Source organism: Anser cygnoides, chromosome 2 (assembly GCF_040182565.1).
Source record: "Anser cygnoides isolate HZ-2024a breed goose chromosome 2, Taihu_goose_T2T_genome, whole genome shotgun sequence".
NCBI classification, from domain to species: domain Eukaryota; kingdom Metazoa; phylum Chordata; class Aves; order Anseriformes; family Anatidae; genus Anser; species Anser cygnoides.
Window position 1 is genome coordinate 156,257,561 of NC_089874.1, and position 15,732 is coordinate 156,273,292.

The following is a 15,732-nucleotide window of genomic DNA, read 5'->3' on the forward strand; positions in this document are numbered from 1 at the left end:
TTTCACATCAACAGAAAATTGAGCAGGGCAAAGCTTTGCTTTGCTATATTTATATTCTACTAGTGGTTTTTGAGATTTGAATTATTTCATACTGTTCATACAACACAAAGTGAACCTCCCTGAATCCATAGTGAACTACAAAAATAGTACTGCTGCAAAGATCCATAAGCACACCGAAAACTATAAACCAGAGGAGCAGGAAAAAGATAGCCCACAATATAACACTAAAAGAAAAAACACAAAGCAAAAAAACCCCACGTCACTGTACTGCTCCTTACCACAATATTCACATTCCAAATCTCCATAAACCTTCCTTATCCTCTCACACAACTCTGTGTTCATTTGTCTCTTCTGTAAGCTATCCAGGATCTGCATAAAGGCCACAGCTCCACTCCGATTATCTGATGGATCTGCATTAGAAGAGGCTGCCTGGGGGCTGATGGCTGCGTTAGAATCTGGTGCTAGCAAAGGGGTGGCGGTTTCTGCTGAGTTCTGAACTGACGAGTTGCTTGTTTCTGATTCACTCGAAGGAGCGGACTGACTTTGCTCTTCAGAAACTGAAACTTTCTCAGTCACCGCATTGTTCTGATTTAGATTTAAACTTTTGTCTTCAGAGAGCAAAAGCTGCATTGCTTCACCCTGCTCGTTTACAGAACTGGAGTGATTAACTTCCTCTTCGTTTGCAGGAGAAACTTTTAACTCATCAGGAGCAGAGGTACCATTTTTCAGCAGAAAGCAATCTGATGCTACACAGGACTGAATGTTTGGGACTGCTGTGTCTGTTGATGCCTGACACAGAGTCTCTCCTACATCCTCCACCAGAGGATTTTCAAATTCTAAGGAAGCAACAGTATCAATTTTTAAGTCACCATTAGGCTGACCATTATGGTTTACGTCTGCAGCTGTTGTTTCACCTGTACAGGTAGGTGGTTTTGGTGTGCTAATAACATTAGCACTCGTGATAGTCAATTCATCTGCAGTTTGTGGAAGCTGCTGTTCACCAAGAGCTTCTGGCTGGATATCACCTCCTGGCTCAAGCAGGCAGAAACTTTGATTGATAGAACTGTTAAAAACAGAAGCTTCCTGCATATCTGCATGTACGTCTTTGATGTGAGCACGGAGTCTTACAGAACTGACAAACTTCTTCAGGCACACAGAACACACATATACAAACGGGTGTTTTCGAACATGAAGCTCGAGAGCTTGGTACTTGGTGGCTCCATGACCACAGAGCTCACAAGCAAAGGGCCTTTCATCACCGTGAACAAGCATGTGACGGTCTCGATCGAGTTCATTTTTGAATTTGCGCTCACAAATATGGCAGTCATACAGAAGTTGTCTTTTGCCCTCTCGCGTCATCAAGCGGAGCTCGTCAAAAACATCTTTCACCTTTTTATCTTGAAGGTCATGCGTTTCCTTGATATGCTTGATCAAATTTTTAACGTCTGAGTATTTCTTTTTGCAGAAGCGACAGTGCTGCTTGATTTTCTTGTGAACTCTTTCAATGTGGACTTTGAGATGGCCTTTGCTGAGACAAGTGAATGTACAATAATCGCAGCTGAACTTCTCCCCTGTGTGCTTCCGCATGTGAACATTAAGGTTGGCTTTGATTGCACTGGCATAACTGCAGTACGAACACTTGTAAGGTTTTTCATTTGTGTGAATCCTCAAATGTGCTTGGAGGGAGTGTTTGAATTTGAATACCTTGTTACAGTATTCACATGTAAAGATCTTCAGCTGAGTTGGACCCAACCTAAAAGGAAACAAAACCAGCTGCATTTACCATATTGAAACTTAGTGACATAGTATGTCAAAAACTTTGTAGATATTCATAATAGACTTACCTTTATTTATTATACAAAGGTATTCCCCATAGCTTTTTAAATTCTGCAACCTATGCACAGAATATTTTCATCTGTTCCTTTATTGAAAAGGCCCAGAAAACATAAATGAAATGCTTCCATATTGATTTTAATGAAAATGAATTATTTTGCATGAAAATGAAGATAAATATTTAAAAATTACCTGCTTGATTTCATTGCCTGTTCATACGGGGTTTGCTGAATTGCATATTCTTGATATCCTCTTCGTTGTGATGGGTCTTGAACTGTTGTCTCTGGAGTTGTGGGTTCACTTTCTTGGGGAGCAGCCTCAACTGGAACAATTTTTGTGGCTCCTAAAAACAAGAACAAAATATGTTCGTTAAAAATATTTTATTAAAATGTGCCTTATCTGTAACATAAAAGTGTAAATCATAGAATGCTTTAGCTTGGGACGAGACATCTAAAGACCATCTATTTCCAACCCCCCTGCCATGGGCAGGGACACCTCCCACCAGACCAGGTTGCCCAAAGCCCCACCCAGCCTGGCCTTGAACACCTCCAGGGATGGGGCACCCACAGCTTCTCCAGGCAGCCTGGGCCAGGGCCTCACCACCCTCTGAATAAAGATTTTCTTCCTGATGTCCAATTTAAACCTACCCTCTTTCTGTTTAAAACCACTAGCCCTTGTCCTATTGCCACAGCCCCTAATAAATAAAACATTAAACTCTGTAATCATTAGTTCAGCTATTTTAGTTTCATTTTTTAAATTCACGTGCATAAGATGATAGGTACAATTCCAAAACGCGTCAGTACTCACACCAAACATCTGTTTAAATACCATTACAGAACTGCTGGTTATGCAGAGTAATAAAAGTGCTTGATACCTACTACTACGAGATCCTATATCCAATTACTTCCACCTTTAAAAATTAAGTTTTAGAAATGAAATTTTCATTTTTCTGTTTCTGCTCCATGTTACTGCTGAAAACTTCAGCCGAGCTGTTTAATCAGTTCCACAAATGAGGCTGGGGGAAAAAGGCACTTTTTTCTATATTTGAAAGTCTGGACATCATTTCCTTGAACAAATCTTCTACATTTTTTGTTTTGGGGCTTATTGCCATCTCCTCGGAACAAAAGAATATGCTCCATGTGCACGTCTCAATTTCCATTAGAAGCAGAAGAAAAAGGGCTGTGCAGAAAACAAAAAGATCAGATTCTATCCCACAGAGCGTTGCAGTTAATCAAGGCAAAACTAAGCACATTCTGAGATGTGATTGAGTTGAGATTGTTTAGCTGAGTGCTCTTTTTCCCCACCCCGAACAGGTGACAGTAGTCAGGAAATATTTATTGCCAAGTCTCTATAGTTAGCACTGAAGGTAATTACAAATCACATAAATATTAATTTACACTGGAAAACCAAATCCCAAGTATATCAAACCAAGTATCCATTATTGACTGATCCCCTTTTTAATTTCTTAATCCAACCGTAACTCATCTACTTATGCATTAAACGAGGGAGTTACTACGCTCAAAAGTTGTAATAAATTTATATGAACATTTATTAATTCACATATATATTACAACGATATATGTTTGTGAAATCTTTGTATTCTACTAACATGTACTATAGAAAAATCTCTGAAAAAAAATGCTTTCAGGGCAATATTTCAGGGTATTGAAACATGAACAGTAAACAAGGGACCATGCACTGAATAACGAAAAGGCATTAAATATGTAGTAATACATAACTACCCATACCTCCTAGGGAAAAAAAAAGAAAAAAGCCAGACCCGTAAATAAAGACTGTTCTATGATATACACGGGACAAGCAAACAAGTAAGGTTCCACATGAAAATATTTTTGAATTAAATGAGTTTAACAATTTCAGGTAAAACTGGAATCCAGTATGTTCTACTTTATTTTCTCTTTCTTGGATATTACATTAGTATTTGATCTCATTTCAATTCACCTGATTAAAATAAAATTAAAATTAAAATAAAGTACCATATACCTTTGTGACTGAGAAAAGAATTTATAGTAAGAATCAAAGCAAGTTTACATAATGACATAGGAACCTAGAAAGCAAAAGGCAGGATCAATACATTTTTTTAACAGATTCTCACAGTTTACTCACAGAGGTCTTTTCCCACCTAAATGATTCTACGATAAAATGACACCCATGAATAGAAAAAAAGTTTGAAGAACGATACAAGCTACTCCTTTAACATGGGGATTAAGTTAAAACCCTTCTTGTTCCATCCAGAGAGCAGGTTTCTGAAGATATTATGTACAAAATACAAGAGGTATTAACACAAACCCTAAGAAACAACAATTATAAGGAGAAGAAAGCTAAAAACCAGAGACAGTACACAGTCCAAAGCTAGGTGGAGACTATATTGCAAAATCTCATTTCTTAAAAATCAAAATAAACAAAAAAACAAAAAGAACAACAACAAAAAAATAATACATGCCTATGCTATACAGGAAAACCAGTAACAGGTGGGGGCTGCCCAACGGCATGCACAAAAGACTTCTGGGCACTGCACTGAGGAGAGCAGTGTTGTAACGGAGACAAAGGGAAAAGCTGGAGGTCCCATGGGTCCCTCACAGCGATTTAAAGCGGGAAGTGAAGACATTTTGAGAAGAGGCACTTTGGGAGTATGTAAGCTTTGATACCAGATGGGGCACCAGCAAGCCCTGTGGATAAACAGGCTGTATTTAGCTCGGTTGCTCACCGAACTGACTGCATCTAAAAATGACCTTTTTGACTACTGATTTTTTAATATTGTTTTCTGTTGCAGAGATTCTGCCAGTTGATCCGAATTTGACTTCCAGTTTTTCAAATGGAATGTCACCTGGGCGTTTTCACTGCTGTTCTTCCCGTCCCCACCTCTCCTCTCTCCCAGACGCCCAGGCTGCACCTCCCGGCTCACACCGCCGTGGCCCAGGGAGATGGGAGCTCGGCACGACAGCACAGGGGATGCGCTTCAATCAGTGGGTTCGACGTAAGAAAGGTAACACTGATATTAGACACCAGACCAGTATCGCCATACTTTATTATTTTAAAAATAGAACCAAAGTTCTCTTTAATTAGAGTAATTCAGTTGAAAGAAAATAGATCTTGAACTGCTCGATAAGGTTGGCTACCTCTTTCCAGCCTCCCATTTCCTGCACGTGAGACAAGGATCCTCATTAAACGCTCTTCACTGGACCTCCTCTGTGCCCTTCTGCCTTCCAGGATGTTTGATGGTTTCCTGAACAGGCTGTTGAACTGTTTAATAGACTCTTGTGCCAGCAGTGTAAAATGTTAATCACTTAAATTAGGCGAGCTAGATAAGTACTGCCTGGCCAGCATTTTGCATACTTGGAGTGGACAGAACACTCCAGGTCATCCTAGCACTAGATTCCCTACGGGCTTAACAGAGTCCAAAAACATAGGTGATGTTGAGATGATTCTGTGATCCTTCGATCATAATCAAATGACTAAGACACCCTGCAAGTGAAACTTGATTTCCAGGCTCTACCCAACGTAAGAGGTAGTGAATCCACTACACATTAAACCCATTAAAAATATTACATGCGAACAACTAAGGCAAAAGTTTTCGTAACTGCTCTCTGAACAATCATTTTAAATCGTTGAGAGCATACAGATATAAAAAATAAAGTCAACTGCACTGAACATGCCCTTCCAAAATGCTCCAACTGCTTCATATCTATTTTATTTTAAACTCGGAATTAACTTTAATTTACTAGACTTCATTTATGCCTCTTGCTTTCTTCTTTTCAGATGACATCACCTAAGCAAACTTGTTTTAAGGGTAGTAAAGTTTGAGTTCCTCATGACATTCTGACAGCTACTTCTACAAACAAGCGTTACTCAGCATGCCTTACCTCTGTCTCAAACTCAGCGATGATGGCCTCTAACCTCTGACACTCTGTCCCTTAGAAAAAGCCAGCTTGGCCTTTGCTACAGAGTACTTCTACAAGGCTCATCAGCAGCCTACAAGGTAATCTAGCGGAAGGGATTATTAGAAAGGAGCAAAAGTAAAACAGGAGATGACAATAACTAAATTCCTGCTACCGTACAACTAAGTTCTGTGAACCTCCTACAATTTCACGTACAGACAAAAAAAAAAAGCTATAGAAGAACTATAAAACAGAACAAAATTAAAATCGGAATAATTCCCCTTGGAAAAGGGATAAATAGCTCAGAGACCTCCAGCCTGGAAGTGACATAACTGGAAGAGGAATATCAGAAAGACCTCTGAAATTAGGAATACCATGAAAAAAGTGTGAATAATCCTCCATCTTGTAAACCATACACAAGAAGCACTTCAAAGATATAAGCAGTCAGCAGGCTTGAAATGGAACAAAAGAATGTATGGTTTCACCCGGTATGTAATTAAATTATGGAACAACTACTGCAGGATCTTACAGAGACTGAAAATACAAATATATTCACAAAGGGATTTAGACAAATTAATAGATATGTATTAAATATGATGATCCAGAAGCAACTCCCAGCTCTCGGAGGCCGTGCACAGTAAGGTTCTCACTTCTTTCCCATGGGAATACCGCAAGATGTCTCATCTGACTAGACCAGCATTTAAGCTATGACTTTTCTTTTTATTTTTTTTAATTTTCAGTTTAAAAAAACTCGTAGTGTAGGTACCTGTGTACAGGAAATATTGAAGGGTATGAAGTGAGTATCTGTTTCTTACAATCTCTTTTTGAATGAATGTATTTTTTTCAGTTTCTGTAATATCTTAAGGAATGTGTTCCAAATGTACGTTGCCCCCCGGTAAGACAAGTATGAAAATGAAACCAACAGAAATTAACCCAAATCATGAGTTCAAATGTTCCCCATGAAAACCTACCCTCCACCCCCAAAATAAAGCATAAAAAAGGCAAAATAATCTTTTGTCATTCTTCTAATAATAAAGAGGTTAAACACACTTTAACTCTGAAACAGAAATAGAAACACAGAGCTACATATGTTGGGATGAAGATTATCACTTTCAACACAGCTGGCCACTAGCTGGCTTAGCTAAATCTTAGGTACAAGATACCTGCAAACACACTGAGGGGAAAGGATAAATTTTCCTAACCTTGCTTAATTTCACATTTGCTTTAAATCCATGTTCTTGACACCTTAAATGTGCCAGCACCGGGGTTCATGAGGATGCAGAAAAGCAGAGAAGGGATCTGGCTGAAATTTAAACCACCTCTCCCTTCCTACAAATAATTGGGTTACTGACTTGGTTTACCTCACAAATGCGTAAACATGTATAACGACCCAAAGGACAGGAATTTGTTGTCAGGGACTGGGCAGGGAGAAGAGAATAGCACTGCCTTGGTGACAGCAGCCTACACATACTGGGCTTAATGACTTAAGGCCTGACCCAGCTGCTTTACAAAGGGGTAGTCCCAAGCCTAGTCTTACCCCTGGAAGACAATTTGTCACCGCTGTCCTTCTTCACACTTTTGACACTTTTGTGGCCCCAGTGTGCAATGGCTCAGTAAGCAGAACTGGTAGAAAAACAAAAATTCTCTGATGGAGAAAATGAGCACGTGCATGTATATGTTCACGTTTGTACATCTATTTTAGCAGCTTTGGAATCGGCTTGCTGCAGGCTGACACAAGCACGAGTGCTGGTACCAGAAAGAAGAAGTGAACTGGGAAATAAGAGAGAGGAGCAGGAAAGCTCCTTTGGCAACAGTAGGATATTTAAACCATGCAGATGTGTCACAAGCCTAAAGCCGTAGTTCTGTGAGCTACAAAAGAAAGGCCATTTTCAACAAAAAGCACTGTTACTAGTTTAAAGGGAAGAGTTTACATTGTCACTTGGTCCCAAAATATTAAGGAAAAATACATTCTTCTGCTTCTTCCCACTTCACAACACCTTCACGAGAGAAGGATCCAAGCACCTGTAAGATTGCAGCACAAGAACACAGTTGGCCTTTTGTGGATAGTTGTTCACCAGCTGAAGCTGGGGAGAAAAGAACCTGCACAGCCTTGTGTTAAGAATTTGCAGGAGAAAAAAGTCAACTCCTTCAGAAATCGAGTTGCTAATGAGCCAAAGTTTCAGGGATTTGGCAAAGAGAACCTCACCAAAAACGTTACCATTTTCCATCTTTACAGGAACATAAGGCATCTCTCCCAGTAACAAGCTGAATTTTTAAAATATTACAGGACTTGAATATAACAAGAAAGCAAACATTAAAAGTAGAATCTCTCCTGAATCACACTAATTGAGCATGAATAATAAAATTGGTTTCAGATGCCTACAGAATTTATATATGGTACATTAAATACAGAAGATTGAGTATTTGGCACGGAGTTTACTCACTGGTTCTTAAAAACAGGCTATGAACATGAGTATCTGTCATTCAAAACAAAGTATTTCTAGACGTGCATATAGTTATACTTATTTACCCTCATTCTTTATTGCAGTACTTAAAAACAAAACCCACCTGTACTCCATTTAACCTGATACACGACCTACGCGTTCATAAGCACAACTTTCCCTCTCTTCAAGGATTTATGGTCCCTTCAGTGATGGCTGAAGGTAATTCAGGTCCTGCACAGGGAGAGAAATACCTACTACTTCTACTCAGACTGTACTTGGTGGGCTAATGCAAGCTTTCCAATTCCGAAAGCTGTAAACCTGTTACCTTTCATGTGCCTCCCAAGAAAACACTACAGAAAAGGAGGACGGGGAAAAAAATCAATCTTGTCTGAGTGTATTTTCTGAGTTGTTAGAAGCCGATTTGTTTGTTCAAAGGGATTTTGAAGAGATCAATTTAGTCATAACCTATTGAACACATGATGTGGAGCAGTGTCCCAAACCTAAAAAATGTAGAGTGAAATTAAAGCGAACAGTTAATGTAATACTCCTAAAAGCATCTTTTAGTTAAGAAGGGAGACATACAGTCTGAGCAGGATTTCCTCTGTGCTGTGGATAAAATCCAACTAATTCTTAAAGGCTTCTTTTTCTATTTGATAGAATGTTTATAGATCTTCAACAAGATCTTAGTGTACTATACACAAAAAGGGTATTTCTACGCAACTTTAACAGGTGGCTACAGAATGCTACTGCTTGCAGGAAGTTTTAACTTTATCTTCAACCTACTTTTACAGATGACTAACACGCAGAAAGCAGGAGAGAGGTGGGAAGTGTTTTATCTATTCACAATCATTAAAAGCAGTGTAAAGAAATAATTCAATTCTTCAGCAGGTCATAAATCTCCAGGAAAAAGAAATGGGATGGACGGGTATGAAATGTCTTCTGGAAGTCAAATTTCAGACATAAGAGCACTAGTGAGGAAGGGGATGAGCCCAGGAGTTATGACAACACAATAGTTAGACTATCACAGAATGGTGATTAATGGAAATTCATGACAAAATTAATGACAAAAACCGAAGGGTAATCAATTAAAAACAAAGTAAAAATAATTACACTAAATGAAACATTTTCCTGAGTCTTCAAAGAATTAACCACTTACTTAGTAACTTCCAGAATGTGTAAGTGCTGAAAACTTGGATGATAATTCATAGCTGCTGTAACAGCAATGACTTTTTTTCTTGTACATATTCTACCTGGGAACTTCCAAATTAGTCGGATTACTGATTGTCAATCAAGTAAATTAAAGGACTTTCAAAAAGAGCTGCAAATTCACAACTGACTGGAAACTTCCCTTCAATTCATTACAGCCTTTTGAACACAACATGTACTATGCACAAAAGGCTCCAAAGCTGAAGTTGTTCTTAATATTTTGAGTGATTTAAAAAGCATATGTGTAAGGAAAAGACAAACTTTTTTGTTGTCCAAATAAAAATTTTATGATGTAGCAATTAAGGTAACAATCATCCCTAAATTTTCATTTCCTTTCTCTCTGCATATGCTTACTGTATTTTCTTCACCGTCTGTATTTACCATTATTTCATTTGCCTCTGTGGGCACCGTCTACCATGTCTTTCCTCCTCCTCTTGAAACTTTGTTCTAGTCCTTGACAGAAAGGTAGGGATCTCAAAGATAAAAATTCTTACTGTGTTCATAAAATGTAGGACGTGGACAGAGAAGATCTTCCCAAAAGCCCTGCAGAAGGGACGGTGCATGTACAAAACCCATTAACCAACACCAAGCAAGCCCCTTAACCAGCCATCACGCGTTCCCCCTCTGCCCAAAGGAGCTGTTCCTTGCGATGCCCAGAGTTGGATCACACAAGGAGAATGGGCCTGTGGTTAGCGAAATGAAGTAGCGCAGAACTCAAACCACCACAAAGCCAGGTGTCCACGGTTCCAGTGCCCACAGGTTCTCCTCTAGCTTTCCCCATATTTACAGTATTGCAAGACCAAATTTTTTTTAACAGCTCAGTATAAGTCAAAAATCCTGTATGAGGTTTCTCAAAAAACGAATTTGAAAGTGTTTCTTACTTCCCTTCTAAGCACACAGGGTATCTGTAGCTCATCCAGCATCCTCTACCATTGCAATGAGAAATGAATCTTAAAAAATAAAGCCCAAACATATCACAGATATCGTTATCAAAAGACAAAGAACACAGGAAATCCAGGTATGTTCCAACCCACGACATTAAAAGAAATAAATGCATTCCAACTGCTTTGAGATCTGTAAGCAAAACAACAATCCAGAATTGTTAGCAACAAAGAAGAGAAGGCTGAAGGCTACAAAGCTGAAAATAATGCACAAAACTAGTAAAAAGGCATTTTGTCAGTCAGGTGAGTACCTGGTTTATATTAACGGACAAAACAAGTCTAGGTTTAAAATCAAAACTTTGAAATTATTCCAAAATCCTTTGATTAAAAGGCACTAGAGGAAGTTATGACGAATCCTTTAATCATTACATAGGAACTTGATTTGATTTTCAAATATAGGTACATATTTTGTCAATCTATTTCTCAGCATAAATATTAAGTTATGCATACACTAAGCTGTTTGTGTTTTCATAATCAAATTTATATTTATCATAAAAAGATACATAAATCAAGAGCTGAAATAAACAAACATATTACAGGAAATATTTTCCTTTTCTTCGCTCACTGATATTTTCAGTTTCTTCTTTAAAACCATTCACAGCCTAACCACAACTGATGTTAATGCAGATAAATAAACCCAGGTCCAAAAAGTCCTTTCTTTCCCAGCATTTCTCACACCTATGAAGAAACGTAATGGTGGTTCTAAAATGATGTAGCTGCCAGATACAGAGATTCCGAATCAAGATGACCAAATAATACTAAATAAGTGATTTTTCAGATAATATACACTCTAAGCAGTTCAGTCTTAGAATGATGACTCTTTTATATATTGTCAGCATTAAAAATAAATTAATTAATTAACTAATTGGTGATTCTGATTACCTGGAATAGCTTCATGGGCTGTCAAAACCACGCTTATAATAGGATTTTTAGCTCCTGGAACCTGTTCAGTCTCCTTAGTTGACGGAGTTCTCTCTGTCTTCTGCACTCTTGGCCTCCTTGGAGTTTTTTCTCGCTCATCTTCCTTCCTGTCAAGGTCAACGTCAGAATCATTACCTAAAGAGCAAACACCAAAAAAATACATATATAACTATGTACGAAAGAAATGCAGGTAGCAGTTACTAATGCTACAAAAAGAATTAGCAGAAAAGTAACGCTGCTGTAGAAAGAACTGTATGTGCTCACAACAAGGTGTGCTGCATGAATCCCTAAAGGAAAACAACTTTTCCTCTCCTTGATAAGCCCAGTGTGATACGTACACAAACAGAGAACAAAGAGAAAAACAACAATTGGACTCTCAGAAACACTTGCGCTCCTAAATGATCTTTAAATTATTGTGGATTTTTGTGGAAATCCTACAAACTTGGTATAATGTCTTATGATTTCATCGTGAAAGAGCAAATTGTTTTTCTTCTTTCTGTATGTCACTGTAACAGTGACTTTAGGATTATTTCTCCTAGCACCTGATTCGTTATGCATCTTATTTAACAGAAAGTGTTTCAACAGTCCCTTAGGATTAGGCTTTTTCCACACAGTTACACTAAATCAATAACCAGAAATGTACTTTTCTTTTTCAGTACCGATCTGAGAAAAACTAAGGTTAAAAACAGTTCTTTTGGTTCTGTGTACCTCCTGACCCATAAAACTCTGACTTTTAAAGGCCTGCACTTCTAAATTATCGCCTATCTTCTGCTGTTCAGAATGTCTTCATCTTCTTAAATTGGGTAACTTTTGGACCTGTTAACCAGAAAGCAACGCAACGGTAGTACTCAAAATACCCATCTGAAATAAAGAATAATTAGAAATTAACTCAGTTCTTCCTTGAAGTTCTTCTTCCTTACAGCAAACGAGGCATTCCTTACTGAAATTTTTAAACTGCTTATAAATAAGGAATTAGCAGTATAAAGAATAAAAAAAGAGGGCTGCAAGTTTATACCCAGAACTTTCTTTATATTAGATGAAGTGGTAGTAAAATGCAGGCAAGAGAAAACTCTCATAGCAAATTAAAGCATTATGCAAATATTCCAGAGGTAATGAGTAAGGAAAGCAAAAACTGATTGAAGAAAGAAAATTATAAATGAACCCAGTGAATTTCAGAAGGTTTTTTTTTTTTTCCTGAATCTGAAGCAGCTGACACAATCACCAGAGTAAGTCATTCAATGTATATTCATAACATGCTGTTAGCTGCTCTGCTGCGATAGGGAAACAGTATATAAATATAAAGCCGTAGCAGCAAAAGCTGTAGTGTGTTGAGTTGTTTATGACATGCAAATAGCAAAAGAGGTGGCAAGATAGGATGCATGGAAATGGCTGTGTTTTCATTTTGTGTTCTGTTAATACTCAGCTGAGATTCTGGTCTCCCATGGTCTTGGAACAAGGGATTAGGGGAAGATGGGTTAAAAACAAAAAACAAAAAGGGCTAAGCACAAACCAAAGTAGCATAGTTAGGACAGCACCTGTAAACAGTGTTTGGCTAAACTACAAGTCGTCTAAACAGATTTAAAAATGAACAAACAAACCAAAAACACACAGAAGAACACAAGGTGCGTAGGAGTTAGCTTAGATTTCATTAATAAAATTCCGTGATATGTTCCTCTCCTCAACTACCTTTTTCTCTGTAGATTTCTACGGTTTTAGAAGATATTCCTGCTTTGCTGTAAAGGAGCTTATTATGTCTCCATTTAGATCCTTAATATAGTTATTTACTGATATTGAAACCAAATAATTCTAACAGCAGCATTTGACAGCAAAACTTGAAAGGGATATTTGAACATAAAGAAATAACCCCTTTATATTTGAATGTAAAGAAATAAGACAGAAACTGCTTGTGTAGTGTTTTCTTTTGGTGGTATGAAAGCGGGGTGGGGGGAAACAACGTTTTTCCACGTTTCCTTTGTGAAACTGCCTCCATTAGTTTACTGTCAACAACAGATCTGCACAAATTTCGGAGGAGGACTGGGCCACCAGCAGAACGTCTTCTCATAGGGAATCAGAACACACACGAACGTACACTGCCTGTTGAACTGTGTTTCCCTGGGGCTGTTTTATGTCCTGGCAAACAACCAATACAGGAATTGATTAGGTTAATTACATTGCTTATATTCAGCGGACAGTTAGTGACAGTTTTAGAATAAAAATGATTTGACATTTTGCATGTTTAGCTAACAAAAATCCAGAACTATAGACTGAAGGGAAAGATGCAATTAGAACAACAGAAATTTCCCCGTTTTGCTTAGGATCACGTGCTGAATGAATTCATTGTAGGAATATGAACAGATTCCAAACATCGTACTCCTAAATCCTCTTTTCTAACCATTACAAAGTAAGAGTTAATCAGTTTAAGGAGAGAACAAAAACATTGTCATGCTTAACTTGTAACTATTAACTTTAGAATATTGGGATTCTACTAGAAAGCAGAAAAGGAAAAAAAAGGACAGAGTTAAGTTTGTTAGTGATCAACACTAATGAATAACTACTATTACCACATTAACAGCTAACAACTATTCCATGCTGTTTTTCTTCCTATGTGCCTCTATCAGGCAGAACAGTTTGCTGGTTGCTTCAGTACAGCCAAGGGTACGAGCTGTGGAAAAGACCAGACCTGTTACAACGAATAGAGCTGACGATGACTCCCTGCCTTCAAAAAAGAACTCCAAAAATGCTATTGCAAAGCGATTTTAAGAAGATATGTAGAATTGCAACAAAAAGTTCTGATAGTTAAACTTTAAAATCTATCCACTAACCCAATGCACGTTGACACAAGTAGCCCTATTCCTTCCCCTTCTGAAAGCAACAGGCATCTTCCAGAAGTCATTTGTTGATAAGGAGCTGGGGCTGCAATACTTTTTTCCTACAAGCACAATATCACAGTTTGTGCATAACCTGAAAACAAAGAAGAGGAGGCTCAGGGGCGACCTTATCGCTCTCTACAGGTACCTTAAAGGAGGCTGTAGAGAGGTGGGGGTTGGTCTATTCTCCCACGTGCCTGGTGACAGGACGAGGGGGAATGGGCTAAAGTTGCGCCAGGGGAGGTTTAGGTTGGATGTTAGGAAGAACTTCTTTACTGAAAGGGTTGTTAGGCATTGGAATGGGCTGCCCAGGGAGGTGGTTGAGTCACCATCCCTGGAGGTCTTTAAGAGACATTCAGATGTAGAGCTCAGTGCTATGGTTTAGTGGAGGACTTGTTAGTGTTAGGTCAGAGGTTGGACTGGGTGATCTTGGAGGTCTCTTCCAACCTAGACGATTCTGTGATTCTGTGAAAACAAAACAAAAAACAACCACCCTCCACCAAATCACCAAACCCAAACCATCTTACCTCCCAACAACAGCTGCTTTCTTCCTGAACTCTCTTTGTACCAAAAAACAAAACAGAGAAAAACACAACAACAACAAAAGGACTAGAATGACTTTTATGAAAGCACACAGGGAGAGGAAAAGAGGAAAGCATGTTTTAATGAAAAAGATAAGCTTCAGCTTTGACCACTGGGCTCACAGTGCCTTGCCACAATACAGGATGCCTTTTCATCTTGGTAATTTAGATGTTTTCCTGAAAAAAATTTACTTGACTGTTCCCCTGTTTAGAGTCAAATAACCGTGTTTTATCTTTCACAACTTGGACAATTCACCTGTTACTATTCTTAGTGTATTATAAAGGAGCATCTGTTGATGACTTTAAGAAGATTTAGGACAAATGAAGTATACGCAACTCAGAATAGCTAAGCAAACTTCCTCCGAGCAGTACGTCTTTGCTTGCCCATAAACAGATTTATTTAGACAAACTGCCTCACCGTGCCTCTCTTGGTAAGCAGTCAGCTTAGCACCTTGTCAGCTGGCACTTAACAGACTAATAACCTGACCTTCCCTAGCTAGCGACAGGCATTTTAAATGCCAGTTGTGTTCGTGCAAGGAACGTAACACGGTGCCTGCGCCTTCCCACATGTTTAAGGAATGGTTGTACCTGCGTGGATGAGGAAACCTCCTGTCGACTCTGAACAAACCAGTACCTTCAGAGTCCTGTCAACTTCGGCTGTTCATCTGTCCCCTGCTTCAGGCTGAGCCCTTAACTGCGAGTACTGCTCGCTGCCTTCATAATTGGATGTACGACACTGCGCAGGCACAGCCACACATTCCTAATTGGTCTGTTTTTAAACTACTCTTCATTCAAATTATTATTTTTCCCCCTAAAGCATACTGGTTTTTCATAGCAGCAAGAGAGCAGCTTGAGGAGGTAAAAAAAGAAAAAAAAAAGTAGTAAACTGGCCGTTCAAAATGAACACATGCAATTGTTTCTCCTGCACGGGTTGACACTACTCACAGAACGAAGTCATGTAAATGAGAATCCAGTTGATGGCAAAAGTATTTTAAACTAAGGCTAAGAGTGACACTTCTTAAGCATTACACAGGCTCCTAATT

At 38.6% G+C, this 15,732-nt stretch overlaps 1 protein-coding gene across 10 annotated transcripts in view; it reads right to left on the reverse strand.

Moving 5' to 3' along the window:
* Window positions 1–15,732, reverse strand: part of ZFAT (zinc finger and AT-hook domain containing) — a 102,714-nt gene that overhangs the window by 61,836 nt on the left and 25,146 nt on the right. For all 10 annotated transcript variants that reach the window (XR_010828827.1, XR_010828828.1, XR_010828829.1 and 7 more), the window contains exons 4-6: window positions 11,203–11,376; window positions 2,026–2,176; window positions 279–1,753 (exon numbers count right to left, since the gene is read on the reverse strand). Coding sequence is in view for 4 of the 10 variants with exons in the window: in XM_066990764.1 (XP_066846865.1) it covers window positions 279–1,753; window positions 2,026–2,176; window positions 11,203–11,376 (1,800 nt within the window). In the remaining 6 variants the exon portion in view is untranslated. The remainder of the gene's footprint in view (window positions 1–278; window positions 1,754–2,025; window positions 2,177–11,202; window positions 11,377–15,732) is intronic.